Consider the following 24,323-nt stretch of genomic DNA (forward strand, 5'->3'; position numbering starts at 1 on the left):
GTCAATGTTTTGTATTAGTTTAATAGTTATAAATTACATGTTTTAGAGCTATATATGCGCTAATGGCGTATATCAGATCTGTAGTTACATTTAGTGTATTTTTTTAATTTGTGCGTGTATACACACACACACACATATGTCTGTATGTGCACACGCTGCCGTTGGGTGAGGCTGACCACCTGCAAGTGGTTACTGGGACTTTGGAGGCCGCAGGCGCGTGCTGTGCCCAGCCGCTCCTCCGCTCCTCTCCCCATGGGCTCCGTGCCGGGCTTGTTTTCTTTCATTGTCTTCTTCACCATCTGTTTTCTTTTTGCAGGACTTAAATATTATAATCCTTAAACAACAAAAAAAACCCACCCAACCCCCCAAAAAAAACCCCATCTGCAAGTGCCTTTGAAGGACTTGAAGGATGCACCGATGAGTGGCAGGAGCGCTCCTTTTTTTTTTTTTTTTTTTTTTAATCATCTCTGCCTCTAAATGCAAATCTTTCCTAGAGCTGTTGCTTTGCTGTCGTTATTTAAAGCAATAATTTGGAAAAGATCCCTTCCCAAGGTGTTCAGCCGCACCCACGCTCGGCTCCCGCTGTTGTTCCGGCAGCTGCGGGAGGGCATCGAGCCGGGGTGTCGTGGGACCCCCTGTGCCCGGAACGGGGTGCCCAACACCCATGCCCGGGTACCAGGATGTGTCTCCCAAGGGGAAGGGAGAACACGGAGAGTGCAGCTGGGATGGGGGTGAGCACTGGGGTCAGCTCAGGATGCGCTCGCTTTCCTTCGGGTTGGGTTGTAGGGGCTTTTTTTAAAATGCAATACGGGAAACCGCTTAATACTGGCAGCAGGGCAAAGCAAGGGAGAAAAAAAATATATATATGCTTACACCTAAAGCATACACAGCACGGGGCGGGGGGAAGAAGGAGAAGAGGGGAAAAAGAGAGCAAGAAGGTGTGTGTGGCTGGGAGGGAGGGGAAAGACGAGGTTCCCCGTGGTCCCGGTGGCGGGGAACGACCCACCGACACCAACACGCAGCACCCCTGCGGCGGGAGGGAGCCCGAGCCCACCCCACCGGTGCGGGAACGGAGAAAGACGTTGGGCTGCAAGAAGCACTGATTGCTTTTGGACCCGTTCGCTTGTGCATGCTTTATCCTGGCCGAGGCTTCGGGGTATGCTTTTTTTTTTTTAATCTCTTTTTTTTTTTTTTTTTTAATTTTTGGCACAAGAGCTGCGCTAAACAAGTCTCTCCCAATCACCTGCAGCCCTGCTCGATCCCGCATTGGAAACACAAGGAGCGTTCGGGGGCTTTTTCGGCAGGGTTGTGTAAACAGCCCCTCCTGCGGGGTGGGGTGCGAGCGGGGCCCCCTCTGTGTCCCCCCCCCGCCGCCCTGGCGGGCTCCAGCTATTGTTCTGGCATGCACCTCTTCCGCCCAGGATCGGGATTTTCACGGTTATAAATTTGTTGCCGTCTCATCTGGAGCGTTGTTCAGGCTGGACCGGCCCCAGCGTACGTGGCCAACACCACATCACCCCCAGGGGCGCCTGCCGCCCTCCCGCTCGGCCCCCCAGGACCCCCGTCCCCCGGTTTCTTCTTCTGGACCTGCTCTGCGGCCTCACAACCAGACCCTGAGGATCCCCGCAGTTTTGCTCCCACCCGTATTCTTCTTCCACCTGTGTTGATGTTTTTACCAGTCCCACTCAGACGAGCACAGTTCAAAAGCCTTTTCTTTTTTTACCCTTCCTTGCTTTCCCTTCCCCTCCTCTGTCCTTCATCCCTTTCCATCATTTCCCACCCCTCGCCTTTCCCTCCTGGCCACACCGTGCGTGCAGGGAAGATGGACGAGCAGCACTGCCCGGACGCCAGCCGACAGCAATCAGCCTTCAGGGGCATTTCCCAGCCTCCCCCCTCTCCCCCAAGTATTTCAGTTTATTTCGATCCATCTTTACAAATTAAAGACAGATCATCCCAAAGGCGCCAGCAGCAAAGACCGAGTAATTTCCAAGTTTATTTAGGTTTTATTTAATTTAGAAGTCAGCAGTACCTACAGAGATTAAACTCTTTCCTCCACTGCTTATTTTCTTGCCTTTCACCTGCCCGGAGCTGCCTTCCCCTCGGCCGGCAGCGAGCGGTGCTCGGGGCAGGCGTGCAGCAGTCCCACCTCCGTTCGTATCTTGGCACAGAGCCCCGCTCTGGGGTCAGGAGATGAACCCTCTGGGCTCCTGAAACAGCTTCGTTTTAAGTGCTTTCACACCCATAACACCCTCCAGTACCAGCAAAACCACCCGCCAGCCTGCAGGCAAGGTCTGGCTTTGCAGACGCAGGGCAAAACATGGGGTTTCGGTCTGGGGTGGAAAGACTGGAGTGGGTATTACAGCCAAGAAACCAAGCCAGGCACTTTGTGCTTTATGGCATTTCGTACAGGACCCATGACCATGAGCAAAGCTGCTGCTCCAGAGCAAAAAAACCACTGGCCTCAAACTTTCAGCCTGGAGAAATCGCATTCTGCAAATCCACCCTGAGAAATCAAACCAGTGCAAAACTAATCATCTCTGCTGGCAACGAGGAGCCCGGCCGGCTCCTCTCCTAATGCTGCACAAGGCAGCGCTGTGCCGGCTGCCGGAGCCGTGGGGAACCCCCGTCCAGGTTCCCGGGATGCTATCGCAAGGATGCTGCTTCGGAAGCTTTTTCCTTGAAAACCCAGGACCCTGCTGGCATAGGGTGCCGAAACTCAAGAAACCCTCAGCAAATATGGGATGACTCCTATTTTATGAAGTCATTGTTGAGGGGACTTGATGCCTGGATTTTCACATGCTTGGCTTAACAGGGGATTTATTCAGAGGAACAGTTGGAGCATGCAGCACCAGCATCTCATTAGCGTCAGAGACAATGCCCCTCCAGTTTAAGACTAAAAAGTGGGTTTAGTTTTCCCTATATAACTTTATTGTAAGGGTTTAGGGAGCCACAACAGAGCTGAGTTTAGATTCATTATGTTAAAAGCCCCGAAACAGGTTCAATCACACTTGAAGCAGCTGGGAAGGGCAAGCGAGCAGCCGCCAGCCTTTGCTTTTCTCCCCACTTCTCTATTTCCAAAGTCTCAGGAGTGGTCAGCAGAGCCCTTTGGGAGGTGAGAAGCCCTCTAATGCATGGTTATTCCTGCACCCCCGTCGCTCTGGGATGGCCAGGTTTGCCAAACACAACCTTTCTCCTCCCACCCAGCAGCAGGACCAGCAAAGCGGCCAAACACATTCCCCTGTGAAGTTCTGGATCTGCCACAGGAATAGACCCTGAAGGGAAGAGCAGGACAATGCAAAAGGTTACGGGGTTTAAGCACCGAGAGGCAGGAACAAGGTTATATAAAGTTTTACAGGCCAGAACAAAGACCTTGAAAATATTAACGAAAACAAACATAGGGATGAAGTCAGCCACGCACGTGCTCCAAGGCTGGTTTGGACGATTTAAGCAATTTGGGGGTTGATTGACAGTTTTTAAGGAACAAATACACGGCTACCCAAACCGAATGACTTCCTACGGGGAGATGCGGGGCTGGAGCCGGCAACCTGACAAAGAGCTCCTGGTACAGAAAGCGTGGGAACCACTTCACAAATGAAGTCACTGAAATAAAAGTTAACGCCTATGTTAAAGACTCAATTTCAGGTTGAACTGTACACTTGCAGAGCAAGACAGACCATGGAGTTCAAGACGAAGCATGTGGGAATGGGGAAAAAAACCCCATCCTTATCCAAGAGCTCTCCCCATGAAGAGTGAAGTTGGAGCAGAATCCCGACTCGGCGCATCCCTGGAGAAGCCCACGACTTTCCTCCTAACCCAACAAGAGCATCACTCACAGTGCTGTCAAGCATCAGCCCAGCTGCGATACTGCCACCCACTGCCGTGGCACTCAAAACACTGGGTGCTGCGTGTTTTCGAGCTATACGTCACCTTCCTACCCCTTCTTTTGTTTCGACGTCAGCACACCCCTCTCGGGGAGCGGCTCCCACTTCCTACTCGAGGAACGGAGTTGAGGTGAGGGGAAGCACTGATAATAAAGATAGCTTCCCACGCCCTAAAAAATTTCCTTCCCACTCAACTATTTGCACGTACATCAGCTACTAATTTTAGGACGAAGCTTTTAGCCATATGTGAGAGCTTCTCACGAAAGCCGCTGAACACTGCAAAGCGTACTTCTAGGGAGACTCAGCCCCGACCACTGGACCCTGGTACTGATGGGCACCTGTAAAAGTCACGGCTGCTACCTGAAAGACAACTTGCAGACACTGCTTTGGTATCCCACATTATCCACTGACAGATTTACAGAAGTCTGGGATGTAGTGAGATTTATTGCTTCAGTTTTACATACTAAGGTGCAATAAATTCTTCCGAGAAGTTAACACTATACCATTCCGGCTTTTTCCTTTCTGCCCAGCCTCAAGGGAAAAGGCGTACAGAGGAAATAAATTCCTACCACATCCACCATCATTTACTCCAGCGCATTCCCACTGTGCAAAGAATAAACCCAAGGAGTGATGATCAAGCACAAAATGAACACTTCATGCATTTTATTGAGTCTATTTAAATTTGCATTATGACATCTTACATAGGGAACAAACTCCTCCTAAATGTTAGCTATCAAATCTGGTCAAACTGTTGTCCAATGACCTCAGAGTACCATTTTGTATTAAACAAGTCCAGTATAAACAGATGTAAAGCACTGTACAAGAGGAAAAAAAAAAAAAAAAAAAAGAAAACTGTTACATTCTCAGTTGAATTCAGGGCTTCCCAACCAACAGCCTTACTAGCAGATAGTGAAATTCAGGAAGGAGTCTCAGGTATTTTAGCTTAAGGGAACAAAACCAAATAAAACAATCAAAGCAAATTCAATGGTATGTTTCCCCATAAGAAGAAAAAAAAAAAAAAAAGAGATACCTCATGAAAAAGAGGTTGGGAAGCCCTGGTATAACAGATGCAAACTTCTTTTTTAACACAGCACAACTGGTATGTACTTTGGGTAAGTTACCATTGATTCTGTCTCTTCACCCTCCTTCCTCCCTCCCTAGTAGGACAAACAAACAAAAAGCCTAGTGTACGTAAGGGTTGGAAATATTTCTGCATGTTATAAATTCCCTTAACGTGGCTCCAAGCCAACCCTCATCCAAAGCACCTCCTCCTGGAAGACGGCAGAGGAGCAGGCAGACATTTCCGTAACGACCGTGTACCTCATCAGCTCCACACTTGCTTACATACCCTTACTCAGGCAATGCGAGCCCCGCGGTAGGAGCAAGGATGACCGGTGAGAAAACCGAGACGTCAGACAGTTACACGAATGTACATGTTAATGAAAAGCATCCCAAACTAAAAATAAGGCTGCAGCTAAGCCGACAGGATGAAGCTTTGTATTGCAGTGTGACAGTGAAGATCACACTGGGAGATTCAGAAAACCCCGCATCGCACTGCTGAAAGTCAGAGACCGATGGTCAGCCTTAACTGCGCTTCTTTTCTCACCTTCACATTAGACACTCATTATTACGAGACTACTGGGAACCTCCTCTTTGTGTAGGCAACCATTTCAAGATAAACATCGACTGCAGATATACCAGGGAAAGTGTTCTTTGGACTCTCTACATTTGCATAATCCAGACAAGTGACAGGAAACTGGAATGACAGTCATTATATGGTCCATTGTGCCAACTTTGGTGGGAAATCCATTCGTTTGTAAGTTGACACAATGGACAATTAGGGCTCCTTCAAAACTGGTACGGTACCATGCCAGTGCAGCTGCTGCGCCTGCACATCAATACCTCTTACAAAATGTCTTTAAACTTTTAATGAGTAATTTCTATGCATGCAGTACCTACACTAATCAAATAATTTTTAAAATGAGTCAATTAACTGCCTACAAGTTCTTTGCAAAAACCCATCTTGTTTGAAGAAATAAAAAAGTGCACGTGAAAGTGAAATCTAACAAACCCCAGGAATAACTCTTCACAGTCTTTTAATGGATAAAGCCCCCAATTAAAAAAAAAGGTAAGCACCCACAACTCTCTGTAGGTTCACAATCCGAGTTCAACTATCAAACACACTCTTAAACAAAAAAATACTGTGCGTTCTTCTAAGTTTTGGCCTTGTGACTGCTTTAATTGCTGTGTATGGAGGTCCTGTGGGTACAGGTCTGTCCTGCCAGAAAGGAATTAAGCTCACACACCAGGTTAAGATATTCACAGCAGGAGCTTGGATGGTTTGCAGTTTGAAAAAACCACCACGATAACTACTGAGGCAGGCGATAACAAGGAACCTCCTTCAAAAATAAAGCAAGAGCTTCAATGCAAAAGAAACCACAGTGCTCCAAGCAAGGAGACAGACTTCTCCTGGCTCTGAAGGAAGGCGGAGAGAGGCTCCCACACGGTGGCACTGTGAACCAGGCAGCTGATGCAACAAGGCTGTCTCAGCCTCTTCAGACTCAGCACTTCTGCACTATCAGGCCTTGGAAAAGGACAAAACTAGCCATTTCAACCCTTCATATGGCTACAAGCATGAGTTAAGTGTAATACCAAGTGTAATACATCCTGCAATACCAAGAAAGCATAAACTGAGGGAAGCAATAAGTACAAATGCTCAATACCAAAATGATTCATAAAATGTAAATTAGGCTAACTGTGAACCTTCTTAAAATAAGTGTCTTTCATATTTTGTTAGCAACTGAAGTGTTAATATTGGCTTTTCCTAACCCCGATCTAACTACAAAAGAATAGAAATTGAATTACCACAGCGGCTGACAGATGACTCAGCTACATAAAGAGGTCTTTGCTGTATCAGCAATTTAATTTCTGCCAACTCCTCCAGATGTCAGACAACAAGCCCCCAGCACCTTTAGCATGCTCAGCGTCAGGAAAGGCATATAAAACATTGAGAACATTCAAGGTCCCCTGAACTGATGTTAAATTATTTGTTCTTGGTACCATTTGGGAAACCTCCAACATTTTATTAGTTGCTATTGTTACAGAAAGACAAAATGTTAAGGCATGCCACTATTAAGCTATAACAAAACTGTAAAGTTGATTCTACCAATATGAACAGTTACTGGAAACTCAGAACATTAAAAGAAAGCTATGTTGAATGACACGTATCATGGCCGTGCTTCACATTAATCAGCACTAGTGGGCTCCTTTCTTTCTGGTCACCAGCTTTAGTCCTCAGAGATGTACATCAGACTTTTGAAATCTAACATGGTACTCGCATAGAGAGGGGTTTTTTCCTTCTAATTCTATGCTCCAGTAAGTCAGTAAAGCTACTGGAAACTGCAACTGAGAGTACGTATTTGCTGTGTGAATGCTACTGGAAGAAATTCAGAAATGTTATTTTGTTGAGGAAATTTTGGCATAGAGAGTCCAGCACCTGAAATTAATAGCTAACTTCCAATTTTACAGTGATGCATGTCAGAGGGAAAAATTTAAAAACATGAGCTTATTTACTCTTCTGTTGAGAAAGAATACACGTATTCCCTCTGCCACAATGGTGCGTCCCACCAAGAGGAAAGCAAGCTCAATAGCCAGTCAGCGTTTCCCACTGAACCAAATGCCACAAAATGCACATGTAGAAAAAAACCTGGAATTTTGGGACATTGCGGAATCCTTAACTAGCTGATGAGATGTTAAAATGGCTTAGAGCAGAGACTATAGTTTATGCAACCACCACTATAAAACACCAAAAATGTGTTTTAATTAGGAGAAAGAGATAGGCCAGCTTTGGTTTTGTCATCTGAGGAACAAGCAACATTGCCCATATAGCCAGCAAGAGCAGTTCATATCCCTTCATAACTACTGCCCCGGAGTTCAAATAAATATTGCTTTCTCTGTTGCACATGTAAGCTAGGAGAAAAAAAAAAAAAATCAGAGAATAAAACAAAGAACAGGTCATTGAGGGGGAGGGATGTCTTCCCCTGAAACTGATGAGAGTTGAGCTACATTCTCCAATTCTCAACTTTAATATGCCACGCACATAATTTTAGAAGTAAATTCAACTCATTTTAATCTGTCCAATAGGAGTACAAAGAGTTTGTTGAGTTTTTTTTTAACATTATTCTTAGAATTGGCTACACATTTAAGTGTATAATCAATTATAATTTTAAATTTAACCTAACACTCTAATAATCTGTTACTTGGTTAATACTTAAGTTATTTTTCTGCGGCACTTCAGTCACAGGCTACCAACACTGGATATATCAGCAAGTTCACTCAACAGATCCAGAGGTTACTAATATAGCTGAAGCTGGTAGGGAAGAAAAACAAAACACTTGTCAATACTTATCTGCTGAATAGTAATAGTTTCACAGAGTTGCCTCAAAAATTGAAAGTAAAAATTGATAGAAAATTGGGCATAAACCTCACTGAATGAACTGGTACATACCGCTTTGTATTATTACATATTAGCAACCACACCAAGAAATAACCAGCCATTAGAACAGTTTCTAATTTTTATCATCTCTTTTGGTGGCATTACTGAGCCAAAACACCGCAATTATAACATTTAATTTCCGTTTTTTTAATGCAATTAAGATGTCTAATTCAACTGTTTTTATATTACAGTAGCTGTTCACATAAATAGTACAGATATGCACTGCTCTTGACAGGTACACAGTTACAAAAGCAGCTCTCGTATTTAGTTTGCTCTCTGTGTGGTGGGTTTTGTATGAAAAGCATTCTTGATTTCTAAGCATGGTACAATTTTAATTCTTAATGCGTTAGTACAACAGTGCATTGGAAAAGTACTGAGCTTCTACAAAAAAGCTTTACAATTTTAAAACAGATTTTTTTTTTTATTTAAACAAGCATAGGCAATTCTTATATTTCCACAACAAGATAAATATCCCAATTAAGCTAACAGCTCATCCTACAGCGTGCCATAGTGATGGGGAAAGGGCTAACATTAGTGTTATTTACAGAGACATGTCCAATATTAACCCAGTATGAAAATTAAAAGTATGTTCAAGTGTGCAATTAAGTTCATATTTTTTCAGATAGTTGGATTTCTTGCAAAAATTCCTCTACGACTCATGTACATTTAGCTGGGATGACTTCTCAAAGAACTCCTCATAAGCACAATCTTGAGAACAAAATGGTTATTGGACTGGAATGGCAGGGGCTGGGTGGGGGGAAGAACTTAATACGCTTCACAAAGAAAAAAATATTTTTAAGTGGGTAGATGTCTTTGGACAAGTGAAATTTAACACCCAAACTGACTACATCTTGAAAGCCCTAATTAAAGAAATTTCCCAATTTTAAAAGCTTGAATTCAGAGAAAATGCTTTCATGAGGGAATATTCACTCCAAGTCATTACTATACATTGAGGTACCACTCAAAAAGTGGCCATAAAGGAAGTGACTTCTTTGCCCATCACTATCACACTAGCTGCTTGGCCATAAATTCAGATCTCATTTAGACAACACTCTCTCTGTTACCAGAAGCTAAGACTGCTCTGCGACAAATAGGACAAGTGGAATTTTCTGATAACCAGCGATCAATGCAGTGGACATGATACTCGTGCGAACAAGGCAATTTACGGAGCTTGTTGCCTTCTGTGTACTCTGTAATACACACACTACAGGTTTTCAGAGCATCGCTCTCACCAAAATTCCTCATCGCTAGGTTGTCAATTTGTTCTTTGGTGAGTCCTCTTGGTTGGTCATCATCATCTTCATTTAGTAGGAAAAATTGTGCTAGGCTAAGGAATGGTAGAGAACCACTTTCTTCAAATGTGACCGATCCCCTCGTATTCCGACCTTCCCGTCTGGCACCAGATGTTGAACCACCTTCATTACCACCTTCATACACCTCCCCTGAGCTAGCATCTGTACTTTCATTGCTTGAAGTACCACCACCTCCGTTCTGTGGCTCAGAAGCATCCACGTTCTGATTTGGAGTTGGGCCACTAGGATCTGCATCACTATCACTATACATAAAGTAACTCAGCTCTCCAAAGCCTGTCATTATCTGCCTTAGCATAGTCTGAATAGCAACTGATGTAGTCTCACTCAAGCCTGTGTTTAAGATCCTACGGATAGGAATCCTAATGGTACTGACGTAAGTTCTCACTCCAGCCCGTTCTGAACGTGAAAACGTGCGCCTAAACCCTCCCCGTTCACTTTCGTAAGTGACTGTGTTGTTAGGTGTCTGGGACCTGGACCGAGTTCTGTTGGCTATGCTGTCTCTTTGCCGATATTCCCCTGGACGAACTCTTCTCACCTGAAGATCAAGTACTATGGTAGGAGGCCTCTGCCCAGGAGTTGCGGACTCACTGGTGCCGTTAGTTTCTGAAGAACCTGCTGCTTGAGGAACAGGTCTTGCTTCAGGGGTCGAAAACAGAACTGCATTTTCACTTGGCATCTCAGTCCCCACTGTATGCTGCCTTAATGTCACATGCTGCCTAGTTCTAGAACTTCCCTCAGCTTCATTCACTGAGGAGTGGTCAAGTGTTTGAGATGATGTATTGAGATGAGACCTGCGAGGAGTCTCACTCACTGGATTAATAGGTGACCTACTTCTATCAGTCCTAGCCCGTGTTCTCCGCTGTTCTGGACTCCTACTTCTCGCTCTCCTCTGCCCTCTAGGAGGGGAAGCTTCCTCAGCTGTTAGCTCCTCCGAAGTGCTCCTTTCTGATCCAGGCTGCCTTACAGATGGTGATTCAGACCTTGGAATTTCAGAGTCACTTTGGCTGTTCTCCAAATCCTCCCCACTGGAAGGCTCTACAGATGGCTCATTCTCAGTTTCTGGATTTGTGTTCCCATTATTACGGTTGACATTTATTTCCAAACTGAACCTGAAGTCACCACTATTTGGGTTAGTCCGGCTCACTGCTCTCCAAGACTGGTTTCCTCGTTGCCCACTTCGTGTTGTATTTCCAGTCTGTCGGACTGAATTAAGCCAGTCTATTATAGAATCTCCATTTGAAACATCTTCTGCGGACTCTGCACCTGCGAAAAAGACAGGGAACTACCAAAATTAGAGTACTGAGCTAATTTTGGAGTGATCTTTTCCAAGAACATAATTGCTTAGTTTAACAAGTGACAATTTAGAAGTGCTTAATCCTATCAAGTGCTATTGTGGTTTCACACGTAGCATCACAACTCGTATCTACCAGCGCTCTCTTAATGGAGCAGGAGTGGACATTTTTCTAAGATGTACAGATAGGCTGCAGCCATCACATAGAAAACAAGTCATCAAAATAACACAGGTTGTTTATTGTAAGTAAATGGAAAGCCACATTTCAGGTGTCATAACACATCAATATTCTGTGTTTTCCTTTCCAAACAATTAAGTGATCTATCGACTGCTAAATAGAGAACTAAGTTTGTCCTGACCCTTCACTTGAAGAATAGCTTTATAGCAAATCTGTCACACTAAAGAATTAACCCTAGTGGTAAGCTCCAAGCATTCTCCACCAATCTCTATGGAAGGGTGATAATGAAAGCAATACAGCATCTTCAGAAGGGAAGAACAGTGAATAAAAAAAGGATTGCCAAAAAGCATCCCAGAAGGGAGCAGACAGGAAGGCAATCTTCAATTAAAAAAAAAAAAAAGAACCCTAAATGAAACTTTATCTTGATGTAAGTAACAGATGCATTATGAGTGAAATCTGTCCCAAACTGACCTCTGCAGCAGATATAACGCTCACTTAGTTTTGAAGCAAAGCTCACCTTGCACCTGCCTAGGCTTAACTTTGTTCCACTCCTGCACTCAAGTTAAGGTCCGTATGGGGTGCTAAAGTTAAGAGTTTTCACAAATACTGTATATACCTCTATTCTCATCACTGTTTTGCTGTGGCGGACCTTCTTTAACTTGGTGTAGCCTTCTCAGCAACTCTTCTTCAGTAATTTCACCTTAGAAAATAAGCAAAATTTTCCAAAAATATTTCCAAATCATATGTATGGCAAGCATTATCAAAAGCTTCTAAAGAAGGTACAAGCCACTGCTTTTTTTTTCTAATTAAATCCTGCCATAACAAGACCGCCAAACAGGTTGCTAAAGGGAGGTTCAGATACTTCAGCACCAGTCTAAGTTTTCCTGAAGCTGAAAGATCCAACAGTTTCAATGTATTCAAGGCAGATGTGCCTTCTTGTTCTGTAACCTCTACAACTGATCAGCAATTTTCATCATCCTATACCAATTAAATGGCTGTCTAGAGTAACATATTTAAGGTAACACCTTCACAAGCATGAAAAAAGGTTTATATTAGTTTAAGTCATGTTTTAAATTAGAACTGGTTTGAATTAGGTATCATCCTATAAAGTGTCAATTTAAAGTAATAAGTCAATTGAAAACTGACATAAAAATGCCCATGCAGAATCTCGCACCAGACTACTTACCCTAGTTACAAACTCTTAACCTCACCAGCACAAAATTTTCACACAGATGCTTAAGGGAGATTACTTTTTGATCAAAAAAGTCTAAGGGTCCATAACTGGAACAGGGTCAACTCTGGGTGTTGCCACCAAGTTGTATAGACTTTGGTATCTGATGAATCCACCTCATCCTAACTACCTCTCCACTAGTCAGGGGACTGGTCAAATTTAAGTACGCACAATTTAGCAAGAAGCTACTTCCTACCATGGAACACAACTGCAGCACACAAACTAAATGGATGAAACAGTTTCAGGAGAACAGAAAATGACACAAATCACCTACAAGCAATTCTAGTAAGATGTACATACCCAAACATTACCTACCTGGTGTTCCTAGCAAATTGTTATCTCTCATAAGCCTGTAGTCCTCTTCACTCAGGTTGTTTACAAACTGGTAGAAAGCTTCTTCTCGATCTAATCGATCTAGCTGACTCTGACGTTGTGCTTCTGATTGATCAATATTTCCTTTATCACTAGAATCTGAGCTTTCCATCTTGATGAGTGGGAGAGTACCTAAAAAGGAGAAAACAAACCCTTCATCCAGCATAGTGAAATATGGCATGAAATTTAGGCATGTTTAACCTGTACTACATTCTTCATTGTTATCCTTAAATTTGGGGGGGGTGGGGGGAGAAGAGGGGAGAGTTTGTGGGCTAGCGCGGAAGTAGTTTGCTAACGAAGCTTCAGTTAAGATGAGGTGCATAACCACAGGGATCAAAAGTGAAATCATTCTCAAAGCACAAACCTCTTCAAGAAGTTCAAACAAAACCTATGCCCATCATTATCAAATACTCAATAAAGCAGCAAGTATGAACACATGGAATATCATCAGCCATAACCCTTAGCCCATCTTCACATTCACATAGTTGACTAGATGCCCATGACTATCTGGTTTTTAGCATAAAATATTCCTAATACTGCATTGCCTCACAAAGCATGACTTACAGTACCATACAACAGTGTAGTACAAGGCATAAGCCATCCTTGATCATGCTCGCTAACTCTAAAAGAGCATGGGATTATATGTTCATCACTTCTGCCTGCCTGCTACAAGAAACACCCTCTTCACCATCCAAGTGAATTTTAACAGAATGAAGGGGTTATGAAGAATTCAAATATAGAAGACTGAAGACGCTATGGAGCACTACGTGTGCAAAAAAAATAAAAAAAAGCAGCTATTCATTTCCTCAGAACAGGAAAAGGGTTTGTAAAATCAACTTTATAGTTTTATGTCAAGAGAAGAATTTGCTGGCAAGTTTCAGCATTTACTGAATTACTGATGTTGATGACTAAAATTTCCAGGACAAAACTCCACTGTGTATACCAGGTATAACTTCTGCTATAAAGAGCTTTCTTCTATATCACTTATTTTTAAAAATAATCTTCTCCTCATATTTTTTCATTTGGATGCTATCCTTGACAATGTGCGTATCAAAAAAATTATCGATGAATGCCATGTCCATATCTGATAATATTATAATAAAATACATGCAAATGCAGAAGACATTCTGGCACTAGTTGTGCCATGCAAATATATCAAATGAAGTTAAAATAATAACTAGTTTCCTTAATCACTACGCCTTGCTATTCACAACATCAAGAATTTTCCTGTACAACTGGTAGAATCTAGTTACTCAGAGGTGATTAGCAAGCTAATCCTCTGCATGCTAAAAAGCTCTGCAATAACATTCCCCATCAGAAAACATTCCTTTCATTTAAACCATACTTCATGTGACATGAAAATACTGGAAGAATAAAGCTTTTCTGCTTCTCACTGGAAAATTTCCAACACTTAGACATCTGTCTAGTGCAAAAAGCATCTTTTTTTGGTTTGTCAGCACAGCTGTCAAGTCAAGACTGCCCACAGTTTACATTAGTGCTTCTCCACAGAAGAGCAGCACTGCATGATCTCCAGCGGTAGTTTATTTCAGCTGCTATTGTGAAAATTAAAGTGCGCTGACAACCTCAGTGTGTAACAGCAGAAAAACTCCACAGGATAGGACATCCCATTACTGCAGACTTGCAAATTATAAAATAGCTACTCCAACCCTCTTTGTCTTGAATTCTGACGCAGTAGAACTTGTTTTTAAGTTAGTCATATTAAGGCACAAATGACTTGCTGCCATTCAGTAATGCAGTATGCAAGGCTACTGGTATTATTTGGTTCTGTGAATTTCTGCCACTTTACCAAAGAAATTAGGCTTATTTTTCACCTATTTATCAGTAAGCACCAGCAATCACTAAGTTTACTACCATCTCAAATGCAAGCCTATCAGCATTCTCTGCATTGCTAAATCTCTGGTGCAATCTAGAGACTGCATGGCCCTTCTGAAGCCTGCATGTGATGTGCTGTCAAATACACCGATAAATGAACCCATTCACAGTGAAAGTTGCGCAATGGTTTCAGCAGGTATGTTCAACTCTGACTGGGCTCAGTTACAAAATCTGTATGTCCTTCAAATCTTGGACACATATTTCTAATGAGAACATAGCTTGCTTGAAACTCAAACAACTTTTTTACAAGCTTTCTGTAGCAGAATTATGATTCCAAGTAACTTCACTTAAATACATATTCATTCTAGAGAAGATACCAGAAATACAAAGACAGCTACTTTTAAAAGAAACATCTGAATAAAGCCTCAAGTAGAACGAGAGACTTGCATCCAAAATAAAACCTGGAAAGATGCATTAGTTCTCTGGGGATACACACCAAAACTCTAACTAGCACTCCCTTTTTTAGGGCAACAATGGAACAAAGTTGACAATAAGATTAAGAAAATAAGGGAATGTAGTAAGATGCTAAGGGACAGGAGCAGCACAAAGTTTTGTAAAATATTTTCCCCCAAATGACTGCCAGATTGGTATTTACTGACTTTAAAACACATAGAATGTCTTCATAAAAATGCCAATATTAACATATCTGTAAGCATTAGACTAATTGTACAACAGCTTTTAGAAAAGGAAACCGCACTATGCACACAAAGCATGACATCTGTTTACTGCTTATGCTTTGGAATTTCCCTTTTAACTGCAAATTCCAGTGCTTGCAGGCACCTTAGCTATAAAATGCCTGTTTGATTCAACATTTGCCCATTCCATTTCAGAAGATGAAGGGGCACTGTTCTTGGTCAGGGAAAAAGGGAGAGTCAGAACAAGTTGGGGACGGGGCGGGGAGAGTGGGGAGACATACAGACAGCAGAATCTCTTCTTTACCAACAGGTTGATGTACACTTCAGTAGGTGATCCTTTAGGTAATGCTCGGAATAAGTCAAAGTCAGTTTTACTTATTTCCAGGTTTTGCTCCTCTTTTCTCCTCCGTCATCTCATATCTTCCCTCCTAAACCATAAAATCAGCTATTTGTCAAGACTGAAAAGATGCTATTGCTAAGAAAAAAGCCTCAGAGGTGGGATCTTGAATTAAGAACTTAATTTACATTAGGGCTATTTCTACCAGTGACAAACTTGGCTGTATTTTCCAATTGCAAGCTACTGTAACAGATTACACTAGACCACTGTACCCCAGTTTCACGCTGTTTAGCTTCAATGTCCTAGAAATGCTATATACCTATATGGGATGTTTACATTGATGGAAATACAGATGGCAAAGAAACACATAAATGCACATCAACACATTCTCCCTACTTTACTCTTGACAGCAAATGGGACAATACTCTTCAAACTAGAGTTCTGATATCATAACCAGTAAATGGAAAATAGGATTTCTACCCCAAGGCTTATGTTACTTTCTATCTCTTCACTGTCCACTCAGCTCATTGTCCACATCACCCATTTTAAGCTTCACCTCCCACACCACTGCAGAGCACTATGTTACCAGACTGAACTTACTAGAATATTTAGGCTACTACTGCCTCAGCACGACTCCATAGGTCCCACCAGGCTGTACAACAGGACTTCCACGCGTAGATTTAACCCCAGCCAGCAACTAAGCGCCACACAGCTGTTCGCTCACTCCCCCCAGGTTGGGATGGGGGAGAGAACCAGAAGGGTAAAAGCGAGAAAACTCATGGGTTGAGATAAAGACAGGTTAACAAGTAAAGCAAAAGCTGCATGCACGAGCAAAGCAAAACAAGGTATTCATTCACCACTTCCCATCGGCAGGCAGGGCTTCAGTCATCTCCAGGAAAGCAGGGCTCCATCACACCTAACGGTTACTTGAGAAGACAAAACGCTATCTCTCCGAACGTCTGCCCCTTCCTTCTTCTTCCCTCAGCTTTATACCCTGAGCATGGAACATCCCCTCGGTCAGTCAGGGTCAGCTGTCCCAGCTGTGTTCCCCCCCCCCAACTTCTTGTGCCCCCCCCAGCCTCCTCACTTGGTGGGGTGGGGCGAGGAGCAGAAAAGGCCTTGGCTCTGCGTAAGCACTGCTCAGCAATAACTACAACATCTCTGCATTATCAACACTGTTTTCAGCACAAATCCAAAACACAGCCCCATACTAGCTACTATGAAGAAAATTAACTCTATCCCAGCCAAAAGCAGCACACCACGGTGGCAGTTACTATGTTACCTCACTCCTATTTCAGGGTGGTAGAGTGTTGCAGAAATAACCTGAAAACCTGTCCCTCATTCAGAATTCTGCTCTCAGCTCATACACTGCAGAAGATTAATAATGGCTTAAGGAAGCTGACTACAGTAACATGGGGAAACCTGACAAGGGAAAACCAACAGGTATAACATGGGGAAACCTGACAAGGGAAAACCAACAGGTATACTATTAAGTTACAACAAAATAACCAACATTTGATTATCTAATAAGCAGGTATGCTTCAACTCTGTTTCTCTTTCTTCCAGTGGTTTAGTTCAACTCAAAGAGTCTGTTCTTATCCAAGTTAAAAGGTCCAGAATTTCCTTCTTCAGTGTCCTCCCTCGTCAGCACTGAGTTGACAAAGGGTGGGGAAGGTCACATCTATGAGCATGAAGTTCAGATCTCTTGATTATTGCCAACTTCAGCTGAGATATCCAGCAATGAAAATCTCTTTATGAGAAAACAGGGTGGGGGGAATCACCTAAAGGTTGCACAAAACAACAGAATCATAGCTAGAATACATTATTTTCTCCTTTAAAAAAAAGAGAAAAGAAATTAAGGAAAATATTCTTCAGCAGCTGAATATCCAGACACATTAACTACAGTGGATTCTTAATTGGTGTTCCCATCCTTCCACAAGTCAGCAAAGTACCTTCCCTGCAGTTACACTTCAACAATCTCAGAGATTTCAGAGCACAAATGACTAGCTGTCTCTCCACTGCTGCTAGAGACTGCAGGAGCAAAAACAGTAAGCCCACAAAAGGTATTGTTTGTTACATTCTTTTATTCAAGAGAAAGTAATATTATGCTCTTTTGGATAGGAACAATTTAGGAGTACTAGATGTTCTTTCAATAATACAATGTTATCATTCTCACAGTGCAAGAAATATTTTACATTTTCCTTTATGCCAAGTCATATGTAAACTACATCCCATCAGTCAGGAATTTACTGCTTAAAAACAATCTAGTGGGACAGCAAGCAGCGATAAAATACTTGTGTAGTCCATTTACCTTGAACAGTAACACTGTGTATCCCCATAATGCTTAGCACTTATGGACTACAGAACTCTTACCCCAAAAGTATTAAGGGACTATAAGGCACAGTGATAAATCACTAGCTCTTCCTCTTTCAAAAATGTGTAATATTTCCTGACATTAGTTATCTGTATTGAATACCAAGACACTACCTTAGCCTGCATTCCCCATTTTTAAAATTAAAAAAAAAATACATAAAACATTAGAACTCTCATTAAACTAGGTAAAACTTAGAAGATTTGACAAACTCAGAAATCACTCATTTGCAGGGTCAAATGAAAAAGCAATACCTTAAAGTTATGGGGCAAGTCTCAAATTTTAGCAGGAGAAAGGCACTGAAATAAACTGCAGAAACAACTCAGATGCTCAGGAGCTAGCTGTGCAACAAAGATTTCCTCTAAAATTCCCCCCCATCTAGGTGTTACCCATATTTCAACTTTACATGAGAATTTGTAGTGCCCTGTATGTTAGGAATGTTTCCTGAATTACCTCATGTCCCAGCAACATAATTAATACCTCTGTATAAACAAAAAAGATGATGGCAATATGAGTAAGTGTTTCATAGATGTGCTCAGCAGAAGGCTAATTTCTCATTTATGATTCATAACCTCATCTTAATTAGGTACTTCAACTGGTAGAGCACCTTGCTTACTTCCAGTCTGCAGAAATCATCAAACCCTTTGACTAAAAGAAGACATTTGGTAGCGGAAGCCAGAAATACTTATTTTCTGGTTTGTGTTGTTACACAGATTAACTACTTTTTCCTACCCTGCTTTCACTGAACATACCTCAAAGACATTTTAGCTCTACAGCAGAAGTACAACACAGCTGTCTGTTCAAAGCGCTTTCCATGAACTCTGACTTCAGCAGCTCTAACATACCATTCCGTTTGGCATGACCAGCCCCAGCCAGCAGTCTCTCCAATTCCATTTCTCAAATGACACAGGAACAGCAGCTAGAACAGGCAGTTCTGTTACCCTGGGTTCTTTAAGTGCAAACAGAACCAAATTCACGTGCAGTATTCATCTGACCCACCACACCTCCCAACGACTAGATTTTCCTAGAAGAATTAAAAGTTGAAAAAATAGTTTCCATGCCAGTCAGTATCCAATTTCTCAAAACTAGCAGAAAATAAGACATAACAGAAACTGCATTTTCATCTTAAATATTTCATCATTCAAGTCTGCAAGCTCAAAAGCATAAGCAAAACCTGTCAGTGAATCCTATCATTAAAGGAAAAAGATACCATAAAACAGTGAAATGAAACAGCTATCTATTTGCATTACACATAGAGCTTCATTATGCCAAGTTTTGTTGTCGCTTTTTTCTTGTGCAGGTTCATAAGTTTCCTCTTGTGATCACATTGAAGGCTTTGATAGCATAGGTACAATTCACTCATCTACATCTTAGAAATGGTAACAACCTTTTCTAGTTTTCAAAGTTGCATCATGAATTTTGGACAGACTCTTTTTTCCCCCCCTGCTATTCTTGTTTTCTGTTGACACTCTGATGACGAACAGATCTACGCTCTTACTAGATTTCTACTAAACTTACCACAAATTTTAAACACTTAAGAACTCCCTATGTCCTCTTTGCCTCAAAAAATATCATGGAACATGTACCACTTTTGGAAAGCTGGAAGAAAATTTTGTCTTCTATGAAGTGTTCTGTCTAAACTGCTGTAAAATTTAAATGCCAGCTTAACAAGGAGTGTTAAAGATCAATTCAGCTATTTCACTACCCCGGTATGTTTCAAAGCAAAGGCTGTAAAACAAGATGTCATTCTGAACATACATTTTAAACAACAGAAAGCAGATTAATACTTTTTCAGAACAGTTGCAGATAATTCAACAGAATAAAAAAGAGAGGAAACCATTTCAACAGAACTAACTGTTGAGATGAAGAGAAACTCTCTTAGATGTATTATCAGCTCCTGAGAAGTCAAAGTGAAGGAAGAAATCAGGGTACAGAATCCCAGCAGTCTCCAACAGTCCTACAGTATCTAAGGCAGCGTAGCCATCTTGCTGTAAAAATGCCCAACTCAAAGAGACCTAGTTTTCCAATGTTATCTTCCATATGAAAGGGTAGAGCTTAGCAATTCCAGGATACTGAGAGCATGTGGAACGGAGATGGAGCTCTGAAAATAAAATGCAGTACGAACTGCCAAAACCCAGGGCTTCACATTTTATCATCTGTACTTACTAAAACAACACTTTTCACGTACAAGTTGAAAATGAAATTAAGATAGTACTACCTTTTACCCTCAAATTCAGATGACATCACAGAAGAGAAAGCTTAGCATATACAAGGTGTAACAAGTTTACAGCACTGGAGTCTCATGAAAGGATGCTCCTTTCCCCCAGAAATGAGCTTCTGGCTAGGTCAGCAAGCAGAAGGCCCACTCTGAAGCTCAAAGGAAGAAGTAATGCTGCACACAAGTCACCAGTGTTGACATTGAAAGACAGCAGTATAAACAGGATTGACATCCAAGGAAGTTGTACCCACAAAACTACATTATGACCATCACGTAGTGTTTTGATTTCTGAAGAAACAGAACTTCTGGTTAGTGAGAGCACTAAGCCAATCAGAACTCCCTGAATTTCAATTAAAAAAGAAAAACTTGTCTTTAAATTTACCACCAAATCTCACTGTCTCCACAAAACTGCTGCTAATACAGCTACTACTGAAAGTAAAAGGCCAATAAAACAATGACAATCACTACAACCACAACCCACGCAGAAATTTCGATACATGGATTTTTGTTGCTGTTGATGTCTAGTGCCTAACAAATACAGAAGTGGAAAATTAAGTAAAATTCATTTGAATTTAAATAGGTATCTGTAAGACTAGAATTCCTTTTCTGATGTTACACCAAGGCAGGCAAGCTCAAGCATTTTAACAAGACTACATGCACATACATCTTACATATTGAAATTAAGAGTGCTCCAAGCAAAATATTTTTAAGTTACTAAATTAAGAGAAAACATATGCTGACTTTTCCTACATATTCAATTATCATTAGATGGTTTCATGACACCGTACAACTCTGCAGACCTCCTTGAGTAAAAAGCTGAGCTTCAACCCTGCACATCAGCAAAAAGTTACTAACAAGTACCTCATTAATATAAACCTGAACAGTTTGAAGGAGGCACAGGCTTCTGTGTTTCTTATGATCTTAACTGCAGCCAGCAACCTGTGCAAAAGCAAAACAGAGTCTCTGTTATGCTTCTGGCTATTGCTACTCACCACACAAAAGTCCTGACTAAGTTATTACACCAGTAGACTGTTTAGAAGTATTGTTGTTGGTTTTTGAGATGTGCAAGACCTTCACAAAAGTATCTCGAGGACGGAGATGTTCGCATCTGGTTTTATCGCTTCGAGATTAATTTTTGCAAGCGCAAGAGCTGATAAGCTTTCGTCAAGACAGAGATTAAGTCACAAAAACTTGGATAAATACCAAATACTCTTGTTTAGATTCAAATGTTTTAATACATGGAAACTGAGTTCTCTACAAAAAAATTCAGAACAGTAGTAATGTGTTAAGCTATATTAAACTGGACTTAAATGCAATCTTTAGACTTAAGTATATGAAGTTGTAACATTATGTTATGGCTGTAAAAAAAAGTACACCACCTCCACTGCAACTAGAAGCATTCTACTAAGATCAAGAAATTTATTTTGACACATTCCCAGAGGAAAAAGAGGAACAAGCTAAGCAGGTATATTAATATATAGGTGCTTTGAAAACATTTCCATTTAAGGATCACATTATCCATTCCCCTAAAAATACCACTACACACACACAAAAAAAAGAAATATAGTAGAGACCAGACACTTGTAACACTGTTTTCCAGTACACCATGTCTATGAATTCAGTAATATGGAAAATAAATATGATACAGATGACAACCACTACATGCTTGAAAAATGCTGGTGTGGTTATTTCAGTGACAAACATTTATGTAGTCAGAATTGCTGATGAAGAGAACACTGCAGTTGTTATGCTTTAGTGGTCTAACATAACAAGAAGCCCTTAATTTTATAATGTGTGGTGTGTTCTTCCCTTGTCAGGAGCAGGCAAGACATAATTCCAAGCTATAATTCTTTTAATTCCAAAATGGTAAACCTGTAGAGGGTATACAGTCAGTTTAACTGCTAGTTGACCACTACAACAAAACTAAGCACCTGACTCTCAATTAAGATAATTAACTGCACAAGAAGCAGCCAACTGTTTATTTTTTTAAAAAAAGACTCAACAAGTCACTGCAATTAAAATTCAGGGACAAATTGGTGTCAGAGCTTCTTTAGCATTTTGACAACGATTTCCAATCTGAAATTAACCAGTGCTGCCAATATGGACAGGGAAAATAAATCAGATGTGTGATGGTGCTATTGGATACAACTGAGTCTGAATTCTTGTTTACAAGCGTCTCTGTATAAAGGCTCTATCCTCCTGAAAAATGATGAAATAAACAAAACTATTATGAAAAAAAATCTATATTTTTTGCTGTGAAACCTTTTGTCAGGCTCCTTCTACTACAAACTAAAATTAAGACACATAACAACCCTTAATAGCCACACTATATACATACTACTATATACAATGTGATATTGCTCCTCCATTAAAGCAGATCACTGAAGGTAAAGTAATACATACATCTACTGTACTTGACCGTGGTTTTGAAACACAGTAAACAGAAACCTTAAACGTCAACAAACAGTCTTAAAAAGGGAAGGAAGAACTTGCACAGGAAACGATGGTGACAGAGCAAAGATGATGTGATTAACTGGAGAGAAACTAACAGCATAGGAACAGCAAACATCACAGGTTTTAACAAGTCACAGGTTGATCAAGACCCTTACACAGACACGGGGAGAGTTCCTCTCGCCCGTCTCCCACAACAGGGCTTCTTGTCTCAACTCACGGGACAAACAGACTGAAAACACGGCCCTGAAGAGCTGCGATTCCCTAAGTAGGCACTAAACAGTATGGCGAGGCCCAAGATAGCGGCTGTAATTCACCCCCACACTCCACCCCTCCAAAAAGGAGCTAGTTTTAATTCCTCCTCCAGCCCAATCTAGAGAGTGAGAGGCCCTGCAGCCCTCCTTGAGATGGGGGGGGGGGGGAGGGGGGGGGGGCGCAAACCGTCCTCCAGCTCCAAATGGAGGAACAGGTTCGCCCCGCTTCAGCGGGAGGCCCTGCCACACGCCCCGGGAGAAAGAAGTAAAAGTCCCTGGGGTGACAGAGCCTGGCCCATCCGGGGAGAGACGGGGGCCGAGGATCCCTCGGCAGTGCCCCGGGCACACCCGCGCGCAGACCGCCATCACCGCCCCCAGCTCCAACACGGCACCCCGCTCCGCCTCTGCCGCGGGGCGGCTTCGGCCTCCCGAGCCCCGCGGAGCCAGGAGCCGCCCTGCCCTTCCCGGGACCCCGCAGTCCGCACGGCGGGGACCCAGAGCAGGGGCAGAGGGGCCCCGCGGTCCCCCGGCCGCCCCCGGCCCCGGGCGAGGGCCGCAGCCGCCGCCTCCCCTGGGCCTGGGCCTCTCCCTTCTTCGGGCCATTTTGAGAGTTCGCCTCCCGCCTCGATACTCACCGCCCGCCGCCGCCGCCTCCCCAGCTCTCGGTCCTCTGCTCTCCCCGCTCCTCAGCGGGCTCGGTCCCGGGTCGCCTCGCTCCGTCCGTCCCCAAACAGCCGCAGCGTCTCCCTCCCTCCCCTCTCAGGCGGCCATTTTCTGCTCCATTGTTACCAAGGAACGGGGGGCCCGGAAGCGGCCGCCGACAAACGGAAGTGAAGGCGCAGGCGCCTCTGCGCAGGCGCCGCCACCCCCTCTGCGGGGTGGGGACGGGGGGAGCGCGGCCCGAAGAGAGGAGCGTGGAGGACCGCGCGGCTAGAGCGGCCCCAGCGCCGAGGGGGCGCCGCCATTTTGAAGAGGGGCAAAGGCCGGGGGTCTGTGGCCGGGTGGCATGGAGCCGAGGGGGCTGTCGGCGGCTTTCACGGCCACCCCTCAGCCTCCCGCTGTCCCCGGGGGGAGGCGGAGGGTCCCGGGGCTCAGCAGTGCCCGGGCTGTGGTGGCGTTAGGGTGCAGCGGCAGTAGGGCCCGTGTCCCCGTGAGAGCTAGGCCTGTCAGTGTGGGGGCCGCTTGGTGTCACCTCAGGGTGTGTGCCGGACAGAGGTGCCAGCGCTCAAGGCCGACGGTGGGCAACGTTTCCAAAAGCCACGTTGAAAACTGGCAGTGAGTACTGGTGGCTGGCAGTGGGGACATACACTCCCCTCATCCTCCAACCTTGGCAGGGTTTCTCCTCTCACACCAGGTTTTCTCTGCTGCCTAACCAGGTGTTGCGTATTAAAGACAACTGTCAC

The 24,323-nt window shown here is 43.0% G+C and overlaps 1 protein-coding gene across 4 annotated transcripts; it reads right to left on the reverse strand.

Annotated features, from left to right (window-relative positions):
• Positions 1 to 4,527: 4,527 nt before the first annotated feature.
• RLIM (ring finger protein, LIM domain interacting) lies at positions 4,528 to 23,728 on the reverse strand. Of its 4 annotated transcripts, XM_075054222.1 has the most exons (5): positions 16,227 to 17,621; positions 15,594 to 15,717; positions 12,705 to 12,893; positions 11,775 to 11,858; positions 4,528 to 10,952 (listed from the first exon to the last, which is right to left on the reverse strand). In XM_075054222.1, the coding sequence occupies exons 3-5, from the start codon at positions 12,871 to 12,873 to the stop codon at positions 9,418 to 9,420; spliced, it is 1,788 nt and encodes a 595-aa protein (XP_074910323.1). In that variant the 5' UTR covers positions 12,874 to 12,893; positions 15,594 to 15,717; positions 16,227 to 17,621; the 3' UTR covers positions 4,528 to 9,417. The 4 variants fall into 4 exon arrangements, with proteins under 4 accessions (XP_074910323.1, XP_074910322.1, XP_074910326.1 ...); XM_075054221.1 differs by lacking the exons at positions 15,594 to 15,717; positions 16,227 to 17,621 and adding an exon at positions 23,556 to 23,728; XM_075054225.1 differs by lacking the exons at positions 15,594 to 15,717; positions 16,227 to 17,621 and adding an exon at positions 21,077 to 21,143.
• Between the last annotated feature and the right edge of the window lie 595 nt (positions 23,729 to 24,323).

Source organism: Buteo buteo, chromosome 22, assembly GCF_964188355.1.
Source record: "Buteo buteo chromosome 22, bButBut1.hap1.1, whole genome shotgun sequence".
NCBI lineage: Eukaryota > Metazoa > Chordata > Aves > Accipitriformes > Accipitridae > Buteo > Buteo buteo.